The 15,337-nt window shown below is 35.1% G+C and overlaps 1 protein-coding gene across 4 annotated transcripts in view; it reads left to right on the top strand.

Annotated features, from left to right (window-relative positions):
- NRDC (nardilysin convertase) overlaps positions 1-15,337 on the top strand; it is an 87,130-nt gene that overhangs the window by 59,217 nt on the left and 12,576 nt on the right. For all 4 annotated transcript variants that reach the window (XM_069479967.1, XM_069479968.1, XM_069479966.1 and 1 more), the window contains 8 exons: positions 1,772-1,849; positions 3,205-3,325; positions 3,407-3,465; positions 3,747-3,801; positions 9,128-9,232; positions 11,201-11,324; positions 11,856-11,942; positions 13,703-13,822. In XM_069479967.1, coding sequence (XP_069336068.1) covers positions 1,772-1,849; positions 3,205-3,325; positions 3,407-3,465; positions 3,747-3,801; positions 9,128-9,232; positions 11,201-11,324; positions 11,856-11,942; positions 13,703-13,822 — 749 coding nt within the window. The remainder of the gene's footprint in view (positions 1-1,771; positions 1,850-3,204; positions 3,326-3,406; positions 3,466-3,746; positions 3,802-9,127; positions 9,233-11,200; positions 11,325-11,855; positions 11,943-13,702; positions 13,823-15,337) is intronic.

Genomic DNA, 15,337 nt, shown 5'->3' with positions numbered 1-15,337 from the left:
AATAAAGTTAAATAATTTGGGCCTGGAATATGACCAGCACATAAATTCCAAGGATTTACTCCTATGAGTCAGGGCAGATTTATATAAATTAGGAAAAGATTTCTACTTATCTCTATGGTTATCTCAAGGCCAAGCAGTTCTTTAAAGTATCAATCAATGCCTACAAATGTTTTTCTAATTAGAAACAAATGCTAATGAACTGATAAAAATTTAACTTATTTTTTAAAACCACTACCAACAAAACAAAACTGTTAGGACACACACATACACACAGAGTAAAAGGAAACAAAGTAATGTACATTGCTTGAGCTGAGTAAAAAATGCTTTTTGTCATTTATGTATTAGAATATTCAAGATATCAAGTCCCACAAAGTTAACAAAAACAGCATGCCTCTATTGAGCAAACAGAGAAAACGTGTATTGACAGCTTGCTGCTTTGTCCCTGTGCTCAAAGTCTTATATATATCCTTTGGGTATTAACATATTGAATATAAAGTACCTATCTTTTTTATGGAAATGGAATTACACTATATATACTATTAACAAAGCCTTGTTTACCCTTCGATTGATTACTAAAATAGTTCATTGTCCCAAGTTTGAAAATTACTGAGAAGTAGAAAAACTATCCATGATTCTATTTTCCAAAGACTGCTAACATGTTCAGTTATTTTTTTAATGGGCTATTTATATTTGTTTTAATGTGATCTTCACCATAAGTTATTTTGAACCCCCAAATATGAATTCTCAGTAAATTAGCTTTTGGGGGGAGTCATTTTTTACAAAGAACCAAAGTATTTATCTCTCCAGAGTTACCAGACACAGTATAATTAGCTTTGTTCGGATAGAAATGTTGTATAATCAGCTTGGCTCCTTCATTAACTGCTTTTGCTCCTTTGCATCAGTCTTAGTACATATGCATGTAATTCAATTCATATTTTAAACAATGTTGTGTAGGTTTTGAGGATTGCTTAACATAGTTGAAATCAGAATATTATATCTTGACTTTTAGGAATTTACTGAATTTGATTCTATAGCCTAATTAGATTTCCTCATGTATACAAAAAATACACAGAAAACTTGATTTTTCTGTATATCTTCGTTTTAGTAGGAATACATTTTGAAAACTAAAGTAGAAGTCAGTGGAAAAGAAAAGTTGAATAGCATTTATGTATAATTACTTAGACCGTTATATGATTAGTATTAATATATGATAAAGCATTTTCACAACTGTTACTGCATTTTCACAAAAACTCTATGAGTAAGTAGTTAGACAAGTAAAGAGACAAAGCAAAATACAGTGAAGGTTAAGTATCTTGCTCAAGGTCATGATTTACTTAAAGGAAAAACTAAAACAAAAACTTAGATTCTCTGACCCTTAGAGCAACACGTTTCACTTTACCACAGAGCCTGATGCAGTACTGAAAACTTTTACAGATGAAGAGTGAGTCATATCTGGATTAGGTTCTAAAATGATAATCTATAGTATTTCCATTTTGAGTGAAACAAAAATTAAAGATTTTATCATGAAGGGAGGTAAGTTTGGTGTCCAGGAGAAAAAGTAGTGGCCTTAACAGTGATTTCAGATGAAGTTGTTAAATTTTACCATAGTCTCTGTTTTTATCTTGCTGCTATTAAATTAATTGCAATTTCATGTTAGATTAATGGGAGAATAAGTTTATATTCTCAAATATTGTAGTCTTAGAGGTAAGATTTTCTAGTGTATTTGTATTTTGATTTTTTTAATTTCTGACCTTAAAATTTTTTTTTTAAGGGTGAAGCCGCTTCATTATATCTCCTGGCTGGTTGGACATGAAGGCAAAGGCAGCATTCTTTCTTACCTTAGAAAAAAGCAAGTATTCAATTAATAAGTATTTTCAGTGTAGCAATCTCTGAAAAATAATAGACAGTAAGTGTTATATAATAGATTCTTTCACTTTAGCTGCTAGGAAACTTAGAATTAGGTTTCATGCTTAATTATAGTTATCTTAATAATCTAGATTATTTTAATGGCTATATTATATTTGCATATTTCCTTGCAAGCTATCCTTTATCCCATGTTGAAAGTAATTATACACAAAACTTAAAAAACTATAAATGAAACTAACAGATTCCAGAATTACATAAAAGGGCTAGCTCTAATCAAGAATTTGGATTTTACTGAATAGTAAGGAAGTCAATTATTTAAATGCTATGGATCTCTGGGCTTTCCAACCCCAAAGGTGGACTTTAATGAAAATTTCACTGGGCAGATAAATCATAATAAGTATGTGGGACTGTGAATAGTTCATGCAACTATATTAGCAGAATGTTTTCTATTGCATTTAAGCATTTGTTTAAGTCACCTATAGCCAAAGAATAGAAATATAACTTTAAAATAAAGACTAGTACATTAAGGTAATTCCTTGTTTGATTTTTCTATAGGCTGATTAGTTTGGAATGGAAAGGTAGATGAGAAATTTAAATAAGTACTTTAAGATATTGGTGTATACTAGAACATTCAAAGAAAGCTGAGAGGGCAATTGTAACAGTATAGAATAAGTGAATGATATTGGATACATATACCTTTCACAATATATGTAATATGCTTTGAGATGTGCACAGCCTTTCTCCCTTACTGAACTTTATTAGAATTTCATACTCTTTATTCTGGCATCCTCCCCTCTTATTTTAGGTTGTCAGGATTATTCTAGTCAGAAAAAGATACAGTCTCATTGCTTCATTTTTAGACAACCTATGTTAGGCTAGCTGACAATCTCAAAGAGCTGACGTGACATTCTAAGTGGGGATGTATTTTTGAAGTGTTTTTAAGGCTTCTCCTAGGAGACAGGTTAAAAATGGTAAGTGAAGTGCCTCCCATCAACCATAATTTTAATATTTTGTGCTGTTCTCTTCAATAAGGATTGCTTTGGCTTCATAAAACTGTTAATGTTTTACTGTATTGCAGTATCTGTCACTGTTTTCATTAAACAAATAAAGACTGCTATTATTTCCTTCTGATAATTTCCTAAATGTAGTATAATTCCTTGGGAGGCCTTGTGCTTTTAAAATTTGTACTTTTAAACTTACTGTTGGAAATTACATGTTTACATAAAATGCTGAGGTTCTCAAATTTTACATAGAAAGCCTATCTATTTTGTTAATTTGACGTGTTTGTAGACCATTAATCCACAGGCATTGATTGGATTAATTTTTCCCCAACTGTAGGTGCTGGGCTCTTGCACTGTTTGGTGGAAATGGTGAGACAGGGTTTGAGCAAAATTCTACTTATTCGGTGTTCAGCATTTCTATTACATTGACTGATGAGGGTTATGAACATTTCTATGAGGTAAATAATTAAATTGGAGTTGTTTTTCTTTTATGTATATATCAATTTTTGTGAAAGACTAATCTGATATTTTGTTTTTAGGTTGCTCATACTGTCTTCCAGTATTTAAAAATGCTACAGAAGCTAGGCCCAGAAAAAAGGTAATAAATATTTCTTAGAATGAGGCCAGGAGTCAATCCTAATACATTTTAGCCTTCATACTGCCAATGGACATGCTTTAGTCCTGCCTTGATGGTTTTCCAGGCATTTCCTACTCTGTTTCCTTTACCAGCTCCATATCCTTATCTCTTTATATGTGAATGTACATTAAGGTTTTACGTTTATGTGGCCAGCTCCTTTATTTTTATGCTTCTCTTTTGTCCTTGATGATTCTAATGAGAAAGTTTAATGTATCTTCTAACTATAGTTTTCTCTTTCACAGAATTTTTGAGGATATTCAGAAAATTGAGGATAATGAATTTCATTACCAAGAACAGGTACTGGGAGTCAAATTCTTTTTGAATGTTATCTGTGATCAAGTTGAAACTGGTGTGGACATTGTTCCTCTTTTTGGAAGTGTCACTGGAGTTTTAATTCTGCCACTCTCTGTCATGGGAGTTTCAAGATGGCCTTGAAGCTATCTGAAAATTAACTCTTGTGTTTTTGAGTATTTATACTGAGTAACAGCAAGAGGATTTAGGCAGATAACAGAGATCATGTAAGTGTGATAATCAATTTGTCTATGTAGCCATCCATCTGTCTTGTCTGTCTCTTCAATAAATGTTCAGGGAGAGCTTGGTATGGTATTTGATATTTTGGGAATTCAAATATTGTGAAGACATTCTGTAAGGTAATTTATAGTCCATTTTCCTTGATCAGGAAAGGCTTTGTGGATGTAGAAAATTTGAATCGAGTTTTGCATCAGAAAATGAGGTTTGGATAAGGTTTGGTTACATTCTAGGCAATGGGAGACAGATAAGTAAGGCACTCTGGGGTATTGTGAAAAATTCAATGATCCTGTGTATCTGTAGCATAAGGGTATATAAAAGGAAGGTATCATCTAAGGCCTTTAAAAGCATAGGTTTATGTTTTAACCCCTTTTGTGCCTTCGATCCCTTTGGAAGTCTGTTGAATCCTTTGGACCCCTCCTCAGAATGATACTTCATCCTCTCAACTTTTTAAACTTTCAGAAAAACTGCCATGGTAGTACAATGATTACTGGTATATCCCTCACCTAGATTCACCAATTGTGTACAAGTACTCACCTCCTTATATATGAGTGTATGTGTATATTTTTTTCCCTGAACCATTTGAGAACTAATTACAGATATCATGATACTTTAAATGTTTTTTAGCATGTATGTGCTGCATAGGCATTCTTTTGCATAACCTCAATACAGTTGTCACAGTTGGGAAATTTAACATTGAAACAATACTGTTAGTTAATATACAGTCCATAGAATAGTGTTTTTAAATGCATAAAATAAAGGAATATTGGAATAAAGTGCTCAAAATAGTAAAAATAGCAATAAATGTCTCTTAATGTGTTAAATGACAAGATCTAGTTGTAGGTATAATAATTTTAATTTTTAAGTACAATGAATATAAATGATGTTTTGCGATTATCTACAATAACTGTATTGTGATTTCTATTGATGATAGCCATAGATATTGATAATACTACTATGGTTTGTTACCTATATTCATAATTGATAAAAAAGGCTAAATTAGAGGTTAGTGAAAATAAATATGTAATTTCTTTAAAACCAAATTCATAGATCCCCCTGAACTTGTCCACTGACACCTTGTGGGGGATGTGTATGGGCTCTAGATTTAAAGAGCCCCTGGTTTACAACCAGTTCATAGAATATCTTGAAAGCTGGCTTTTTGGATCATCACCAGAGACTATTCCCTAAATATTAATTATAAGTAGGGAAGACTTAAGTACATGAGGGCAAGGTCACAAAAACTGTAAGTTTCCAGTTGCTGTTGACACCTATGTAATAATCTGCTTTATATGCTTGAAAAGAAGTCGTTTGAAATAGAAATCTTATTCTATGAAAATAGAAAATAGGCTGCTTTGGCTCATGTTGGCCGTTAGAGGGTCCTATAGACGCTCCTCTCTATAAATAGATTGATATGCTTAGCACTCACAAGTCCTGCCATCCTTCTTACCAGGAATGGTTTTGTTCAGTCTCTTCCTCAGCTGTGGTGCAACATGTGAGCCAGAACTATGGCAGGGAAGGAGTGGGAGTGAGAATTGTAGACTACAACTACAAGTGATACCTAAATTCCTTTTTTCTGGGATCAGCTTTTTAACATTGGTTGAGTAAATAAATCAATGGTCCCTAACCGTTTTGGCACCAGGGATCAGTTTCATGGAAGACAGTTTTTTCATGGAGGGGGTGGGGACAGAGCTCTGGTGGTGATGTGAGGGATGGGGAGCTGCTGTAAATACAGATGAAGTTTCACTTGCTGCCCCCCACCCCTGTTCCTAAGTTTCATGGACAACAATTTTTCCATGGTGGGGGTCGGGAGTGGGGGGACCCAGGGCTGGTGTAGGGGCAGAACTCTACGCCCTGGTCCCTAACAGGCCACAGATAGGTACTAGTCCACGGCGGTAGGGGGTTGGGGACCACAGGAGTAAATGACATTTTCACTTTGCTTCTCTAGCTCCTTCTTAGCAAGACATTTCAAGTTATCTTTTTATTGCCATTTCCCCATTTTGTAGCTCCTCATTTTTTTTCATCTTTGGCAATATTTATGAATACTTGTCTGGAGTTAAAAACATGAGTCTAAAACATCTTAGAGTAAAACATAACCAATGCAACATCAGAACAAAATAAACCTTTTTGTCTGCATGAACTGCTAGATTAAGAGGTTGGATTGTTTCTGTTTTTAGTTTTATACATCTCTGTCTTAAAGTTGGGATGTCTTCTCTTCAGACTTTTTTCTAGCCTTCATTGATAAAGGCATATAGGAAAGCCCTTTCAAACTATTTTTTCAATTAAGAAATTAAAAAAAATTTTTTTAAATTTCACACAGTAATTTGGACAAGGTGTGTCATATAAATCAACTGTTTGAGCTAAAGTATGATGAGAAAAGCTATTTTGTTTAATTAAGTACTTTTCTGTAAGAAGAAGAACAGGACCAATAATGTAACAATTAATAGTGGAAGGCAGTGAGAGTTTATAGTAGACAAAAAAAATTAAAAGGTTGACATTAACAAATATTGGAAAGGATATGAAAAATTGGAACCCTTTGTATATTGCTAGGGAGAACAGTAAATGATACAGCTGTTTTGGAAAACAGTTTGTCAGTTTCTTAAAAAACTAAACATAGAGTTACCATAAGAGCCAGCAATTCCACTCTTAGGTATATATCCAAGAGAATTAAAAACATTTGTCCACACAAAAACTTGTACCATCATAGTAGCATTATTCATCATAGCCAAAAAGTGGAAACAACTCACATGTCCATAAACTGATGAATGGAGAAATAAAATGTAGAATGTGCATATTTTAGAATATTAATCAGCGATAAAAAGAGTGACTCATGCTATAGCATGGATGAATCTTGAAAACGGTAATGCTCAATGAAAGAAGCCAGACACAAAAGGTCACATATTTTATGAGTTCACTTATGTGAAATGCCCAGAATTGGTAAATTCATGGAGACACAGAAAACACTGATGGCTGTCAGGAGCTGTGGGGAATGAATAATGGGGGGGCAACTGCATAATGGGTGTGAGGTTTCCTTTTGGGGTGACGAAAGTGTCCTGGAACTAGATAGTGGTGGTGGTTGCACAACTTTGTGAATATACTAAAAACCACTGAATTTGTACACTTTAAGAGGGTGAATTTTATGGTATGTGAATTTTATCTTTAAAAAATTTAGGCCGGGCGTGGTGGCTCACGCCTGTAATCCTAGCACTCTGGGAGGCCGAGGTGGGCGGATCGTTTGAGCTCAGGAGTTCGAGACCAGCCTGAGCAAGAGTGAGACCCCATCTCTACTAAAAATAGAAAGAAATTATATGGACAGCTAAAAATATGTATAGAAAAAATTAGCCGGGCATGGTGGCGCATGCCTGTAGTCCCAGCTACTCGGGAGGCTGAGACAGGAGGATCCCTTGAGCTCAGGAGTTTGAGGTTGCTGTGAGCTAGGCTGACGCCACGGCACTCACTCTAGCCTGGGCAACAAAGCGAGACTCTGTCTCAAAAAAAAAAAAAAAAAAAAATTTAAAGGGTAGGCCAGGCGCGATGGCTCACATCTGTAATCCTAGCACTCTGGGAGGCTGAGGTGGGAGGATCGCTCGAGGTCAGGAGTTCGAGACCAGCCTGAGCAAGAGTGAGACCCCGTCTCTACTAAAAAATAGAAAGAAATTAACCAGACAACTAAAAATATATAGAAAAAATTGGCTGGGCATGGTGGCGCATGCCTGTGGTCCCAGCTACTCGGGAGGCTGAGGCAGCAGTATTGCTTGTGCCCAGGAGTTTGAGGTTGCTGTGAGCTAGGCTGACGCCATGGCACTCTAGCCCGGGCAACAGAGTGAGACTCTGTCTCAAAAAAAAAAAAAAGAAAAAAGAAAGAAAGAAAAATTTAAAGGATAATATTTAAGTGTTTTCCTCCAATACCTTCTCTATTCCCTTGGCTTCAAAGATCTGCTTTCAGCCAGGGTCCTTGGTGCTTTCTTATAGGAAATACCTGTGAATCACTCAGTTTTATACTATACTGATTAGAGCAGTTAACTTAGAAGTAAGTGGCTAGTGAAAATAACTGGTTAAAAACATGAGAACAGGGTGGGAGGAGTCATCTTAATGATGGCATTTTAGTGACTAGCCACTTTGATGGTTTAATAATGGTTCCAGAAAGAGGGGGAGTTAACAGTAAATCTTTCCTTACTTTTTCTTTATTCTATTTTTATATGAAAATGTAGTAGATAACATATACCTATGGTCTCTAGGTTGATGTATACCTCTCATTTCCCCTTAACAAATAGTAACCTTCACCTTTGTTCTGTCTTCCATTAGATGAGAAACATCCCATATTGTCTAGTGAAGAACTGGGCAGTGTGGTGTTTTAGGAAGAGTGTGTGGATATGTTAGGAGGCCAGAGTTCTAGTGTCTACTCTGCCTGTCATTTACTTACTGTGTGATCTTGGGCAAGTCATCTAATCAATCTGAGTGTATTTCCTCATTGTAAACATGGGAGTGGAACCCTCTGGGTATCTGAAAGACCTATCATTTCTAATATTCTGTGTATCTGGATGCTCAGTAAATACTTGAATTGATTGCTTTCCTCTGGAAAAGTATTCCCATTTCATAGATTGGAGAACTTGTGGTCATTCTTTCAGTTTTAAATTGAGATAATATACTGATTGATATGACTTTTATCTGATGACACTCATTTTTATTTCTACATTGATTTGATTCATGCTTACAAATAGTTTTTAGGTGATAGTGCTCTAGCAATAGGTCCCTTGTCTTTATTGACCTCACAATCATGTGGTAAATAAGCATTTACAGTTCGGTTTGGTAATTGCTTTTATGAAGAGGCTGTGACACTACTGGAACCTAATGAGTTGTAGGGCTCAGCATGTGTACCCAACACAGAAGGGGTGTGCATTTAAACTCCTTAAGGTAGTAGCTCTAGCTATATTTTCTTGGAATTCTGAGCATCAGATTCTTAAGCTGCAATTATACCTGGTTATATTTGTTTAGAAGTTTTGGTTTCCTTGTTTAAAAAAAAAAGAAATTGTATGTGTAGCAAATTGAGGATAATAATGGAGAAGTTCTGGTATGAAATAATTTTACCTCTTTACAGACAGATCCAGTTGAGTATGTGGAAAACATGTGTGAAAACATGCAACTGTATCCACTGCAGGACTTTCTCACCGGAGATCAGCTTCTTTTTGAATACAAGCCAGAAGTAAGGAGGTTTTCACTTCTAAAACTTACTATTAGGGAAAGAGGAGTGTGAGAAAGTATGGAGATGTACTTAGGAACTGTGGGAATAGAGAAAATTTAGGATTTTTGTTCATTTAAACAGAAGAAATATCAATAGTTTTGTGGACAATTTCTCATGATTATGGTTTAATATAAGAGGAGAAAATCTAAGTCTTCTTAGGTACTGTATTGTTATAGTTTTTGAAGTATTGAAACATCTGTTAAAATAGTTAAAGCGATTCCTAAGAATTATATGGTTTAGTTGCTAAACATACTTAAAGAGTTGTTTTGCTTATCTTTTAATTAAATTGGAGTCAGCACAATTAAATTTTTAATTATTTTAAAAATATTTACAAGAAAAATATAAAATTCTCTGAATTAGAAACATTTGACTTATGGATAATATTATATACAAGTAAAAAGTTGGTCAGGGGAATAAGTCATTTTGCTTCATATAGGATAATAGTTGTCAACCAGGGTGGTTTTGCCCTCCAAGGGATATTTGTCAATGTCTAGAGACATTTTGGTTGTCATAATTCAGGGGTGGGGGCGGGGTGTGGTGCTCCTGGGATCTAGTGGATAGAAATCAGAGATGCTGCTAAATATCCTATGTTGCAGAAGACAGGATTCCACAACAAAGAATTATCTGGCCCAAGATGTTTAATAATGCCAAGATTGAAAAACTTTAGCAATGGGTATTCTAAAACTATTAATTTTTAAAGAGGATGGGAAAAGGTAAAGGAGAAAGTGACAACCACACATTCCTGCCATCTCCTTAGGATGGTTGTGCCTAGAGGCCCGTGTGTTTTTTTCTGAACCACCATTTGTTGTTTTTTTCTCAAAGAAATGGTATTTAAATGGTAGTTAGGTTTCCAAACCAACTCATAATATCCTGTGTTTAATCCTTATCATAGCTGCAGGATTACGGAAGGAGGCCTTACATTGGCATTATTTTACTGATTCTTGGATACAAGGTGGTATAAAACATAACTATTAAGAGGATAATGTTTGGAATCATCTACAAACTTGGTTAGAACTCCACTTTGCCACTTCTAACTGTATTGTTCTGTACAAATTATAATCTTTTTTTTTTTTTTTTTGTTGAGACAGAGTCTCACTTTGTTGCCCAGGCTAGAGTGAGTGCCGTGGCGTCAGCTTAGCTCATAGCAACCTCAGACTCCTCGGCTTAAGAGATCCTACTGCCTCAGCCTCCCGAGTAGCTGGGACTACAGGCATGCGCCACTATGCCCGGCTAATTTTTTCTATATAGATTTTTAGTTGTCCATATAATGTCTTTCTATTTTTAGTAGAGACGGGGGTCTCGCTCTTGCTCAGGCTGGTCTCGAACTCCTGACCTTGAGCGATTCACCCGCCTCGGCCTCCCAGAGTGCTAGGATTACAGGCGTGAGCCACCGCGCCCGGCCCAAATTATAATCTTTAACCTGAGCAAATCAATTAATCTTTAACTTCTGAAGCTGAGGTTATTTTCTATAAATGGGTATGCCTTAGGATTGTTTTTAGGACTAAATGAAATAATGGATGTTAAATACTGCCTTGCACAGAGTAAAAGCTTAGTAAACAATAGCTGTTTTTTCTGCTAATGCTGTTAATATGTAGGATATGTAGCATTTGAGATGAACACTGTTTAAAGCATTATCAAGAAACATATCTGATATTTGTCACTTATATCTCAATAAAGTTGAAAAAAAGTTTTTGAAACAATGATAAACTAATGAAGCTTTGTTAATTAGGGTGTTCGTGGACTGTAGATAAGTATGTATTTTTTTTTTTATTCATGACCATGTAACCAATGTAGATAAATATTTTAAAGAGCATCAAGATGCTAGGATTTTGGAGGTATCTAACAATATGAATTTGCCTTTTTAGTAGAGATATATTAGGTTAAAATTGTCATGTGTGTGTCTCTTTCCTCCCTTCCCCCCTTTATTAGGTCATTGCTGAAGCCCTTAATCAGCTAGTTCCTCAAAAAGCAAATCTTGTTCTACTGTCTGGTGCTAATGAGGGAAAATGTGACCTCAAGGAGAAATGGTTTGGGACTCAGTATAGTATAGAAGGTAAAACATTTTAACAGTTGTCCTACTTTTAGTTATATCTGACTTACCTGGTAATTTTTATTCTCTAATTATTTTTCTGATAGTTCTTGTTGGGGGAAAAAGTATAATTTTTTGACAGTTCACTTTGAAATGAAAATTACTTATACTACTTTGGAGGAAGCTATTTTCTGCTATGTTTATACTTATTAGCTAGTTAAAAATCCTGTCGTTTTGGTATTTTGGGGGCAAAATTTTGAATTCTTTTTTTAGAAAAGTGCTTCCCAGACTTCAGTGTGCATTTGTATCACCTGAAGATATTATTAAAATACAGATTTTGACTCAGTGTATCTGGGTAGGGCCTGAGATTCTGCATTTGTGACAGTATCCCAGGTGATGCCAGTGCTACGGGGACCACACTTTGAGTATCAAGATTCACAATTTTCCTGAAAAAGGAGAGTTGATATGTAAAGGCCAGTTGATGACTGGTTTGTTATTAAGAGAATTCTGAACATTGCATTGTTTATTACATCAATTTGTATTTCCTCTCTACAGATGTTGAAAACTCTTGGGCTGAACTATGGAAGAGTAATTTCGAATTAAATCCAGATCTTCATCTTCCAGCTGAAAACAAGTATATAGGTCAGTAAAATAGCAATCATTATACATAATCCATCCATGTACTAAAAACAAATAGCACCTGTGTAGTATGTTTTACAAAGTACCATATGAGTTCATATTTGAGATTTCCAATAATATTCTGAGGTGGGCATTACTATTTTCTTTTCCACATTTAAAACTGAGGCTCAAAAAAGCAAAATGACTATCCAAGACTAGTCAGTTAGTGAATGGGGGAACCAGGACTTAAACACAGATCTTAGGACTCTCTGAAGTTTATGCTTTTTCTTGTGTATTATAACTGATTCACATCAGTCCCCTTAGGAATTGTCATTATCTTGTCAGGTTGTTCTGTTGTTTTCAAATTGCAGGTTGCAACCTATTAGAAGGTTGTTAAATCAATGTAATGGGTTGTAAGGTCAGTGTAATGAGCTGAGAAAGCATTAAAAAAACAATTAGAATAGAAAATAGCAAAATGTTCCATTGCACGTACAAAGAGTGTTATTTTAAGCACTTTTGTTCCAGATAGGTATATATATGTTTATCTGTCTGATAGCTTGCAATAGAAAGCATATTTCTAACAGTGAGTTGCAGAAAAACAAATTGAAAGCCGCTGATCCCAGGGCAAAAGTTTTACAGTTGTTTATAACTATACTTTACTCAGAACATCATATTTCCCTGCAATTCCCACTCCTCGGTGTATACCCAAAAGAACTGAAAACAGGTACTCAAACAAATATGTGTACATGCATGTTCATACAGCATTATTCAGAATACCCAAAAGATCAGAGTAGTCCAAATGTTCATCCCTTCTTTGTGGATGAATGGATAAACAAATTGTAGTGTATACATACTTTAGAATATTACTTAGTCATTTAAAAAAATGAAGTTCTGATAACATGCTATAATGTGGATGAACCTTGTGAACAGCATGCTAAGTGAAAGAAGCAAGACACAAAAGGTCCTATATTTCATGAGTCCATTTATATGAAATATTCAGAATAGGTAAATCTATAGAGATAGAACACTGATGGTTGCTAGGAGGTGAGGGGGATGGGTGATGGTGAACAACTTAATGATTAAGAGGTTTCCTTTTAGGGTGATGAAAGTGATTTGGAACTAGATAGAAGTGGCAGTTGCACAACATTGTGAGTGTAATAATGCCCTTGAATTGTTCACTTTAAAATAGTTAATTTTATGTTATGTGACTCTCACCTCAATTAGATCAAAAATAAAAATAAGCCTTTTAAAAAAAGTATTGTGTGTTTTAGACAATTCAGTTCTATATCTTGAACTTTAAATAATCTGAACAACCCAGTTCTTTTTAATAAGTAATAGCAAGTACTTCTTTTATTTTCAGTTTTCTTAAATTATCTGTTTCTCACCTACATGTTGATGAAACAATTTGTTTTCATTAAATGAAAGGACAAGTTTGACTTTGTTTGAGCAGAAGTATTTTGTAACCTTTCAAATGTTCATAAGGTTGGTAAACGACATTCTATACCTGTCCTAACCAATGGTCCCTCTCTCAGTTTGAGAAAGGGCATGAAGCAGAATGTGTAGAAATCAGAATCAACTCTTAAGATATTACAGATCTTCAGAATTCATTTAGTTTAAGGCCAAGATAGTTTTCAGTATTGTTCTACTAAATTATTTTACTTCAGTATTTGAATTTAGCTTCTTTTTGCCACCCAGAAAAGTTACTTAGACTTCTGAAGCCAGGAACAGATTGCTGGGAATCCTATTGAAATACTTGATGAATTATTAATCTTTTCTTTTGTTAGCCACGGAGTTCACGTTGAAGGCTTTTGATTGCCCTGAAACAGAATACCCTGTTAAAATTGTGAATACTCCACAAGGTTGCCTGTGGTATAAGAAAGACAACAAATTCAAAATCCCTAAAGGTAAAATGTTCCCCTTCCTTTCACTTTCCTGCTGAATTCCGGTGTTCTCTCATAGATGCTCTATTCAACATGTGATTATCTGCTTGGTGTTTTGCTTCTTTGTGCAGGAAGTGAGTACCAGGTGCCTCTAGGAAGCCATCTTGAAGCTCCCTTACCGCCCCCCGCCCCCCCACCAAAAGGAACAAAATAAGCAAAACAAATCTTTCTCTACTTTATAGCAACCTTTTTTTCCCTATGTTTGTCACCTTCCCCTGCCATTTGGAGATCTTTTCCAGGTTTATCTACCAGATTCATATGTGTTCCTATGCTGTCACAGAAATCATTATGGACACCTCCAGTTTCCAGGAAATAAAAGTTTTGGCCTAGAATGAAATTATTTTTAGATATTTTTCTTTTCGTTAAATTAAAGCAGAACCAGGTGTTTGACCATCTTAAGGAATTGATGGTGGTATTTGAATATTATTTTTAGAAAGAGAGTAAGAGTATATGAAGGAAATTATTCTTAAACACAAAAAATAGCCTAGTCTAGCATTACAAATGTGAAATCTTCCCCATTTGCCTTCGTCTTCTAGTTTGTTTTCAGTATCAAAGAAGCTGAAATGGACTCTAAAGTCCTTGTCTTTAACATTGGGGCCCTAACTATGTTGCTTTTTTTTTTTGTTTTTTCTTTTTGTTTGTTTTTGAGACAGAGTCTCACTCTGTTGCCTGGGCTAGAATGTCATGGGATCAGCCTAGCTCACGCAACCTCAAACTCCTGGGTTCAAGCAGTCCTCCTGCCTAAGCCTCCCAAGTTACTGGGACTACAGGTGCACACCACCACACGTAGCTAATTTTTTTTTTCTTCTATTTTTAGTTGCCCAGCTAATTTTTTCTATTTTGTTTTTTAGTAGAGACAGGGTCTCACTCTTGCTCAGGCTGGTCTCGAACTCCTGAGCTCAAGTAATCCTCCTGCCTCAGCCTCCCAGAGTGGTAGGATTACAGGTGTGAGCTACCACGCCCTGCACTATGTTGCTTTTTTATGTTCTGTTCTTGTGTGTGGTATAAGAATTTACTGAAGCAACTTGGAATCATAGTCTAGTTGCTCTCATGTGCCATTTAACCCATATTCTCAACTTCAAACACAGCTATACTGTAGCTCTGTGAGATTCTTGAGTTTATTGGAAAGGTGTTTCCATAATTTTTTTTTGAATAGCTTATAAGAGTTTCTAAAAATATTCTTAAAATTTATTCAGCTTCCTTGGAAAGGCTCTGCTGTTAAGTTTTTGTGAACATTGGGGTTGTTCCTTTAATGTTTTTAACATGTATACTTCTAGACATTTTTCCTTACTGAAGCTATTGGTAAATATGACTATATCATAGGCCTCTCTGTGTATCTGTCTATATATATGGTCTTCCCACAGATTAAAGTGTGCCTTTTGGGACACCTTATTTGGAATGCTAAATATTACTTTTTAAAGACCCTTAAGAATAAAAATGTAATAAGAATTTAAGGATTAGTAGTTTATTTCAGAATTA

The sequence above is a fragment of the Eulemur rufifrons genome, chromosome 8, assembly GCF_041146395.1.
Source record: "Eulemur rufifrons isolate Redbay chromosome 8, OSU_ERuf_1, whole genome shotgun sequence".
Lineage (NCBI taxonomy): Eukaryota > Metazoa > Chordata > Mammalia > Primates > Lemuridae > Eulemur > Eulemur rufifrons.
The sequence above is the reverse complement of the archived record's forward strand: the minus strand, read 5'-3'. Positions and strand labels throughout refer to the sequence as shown.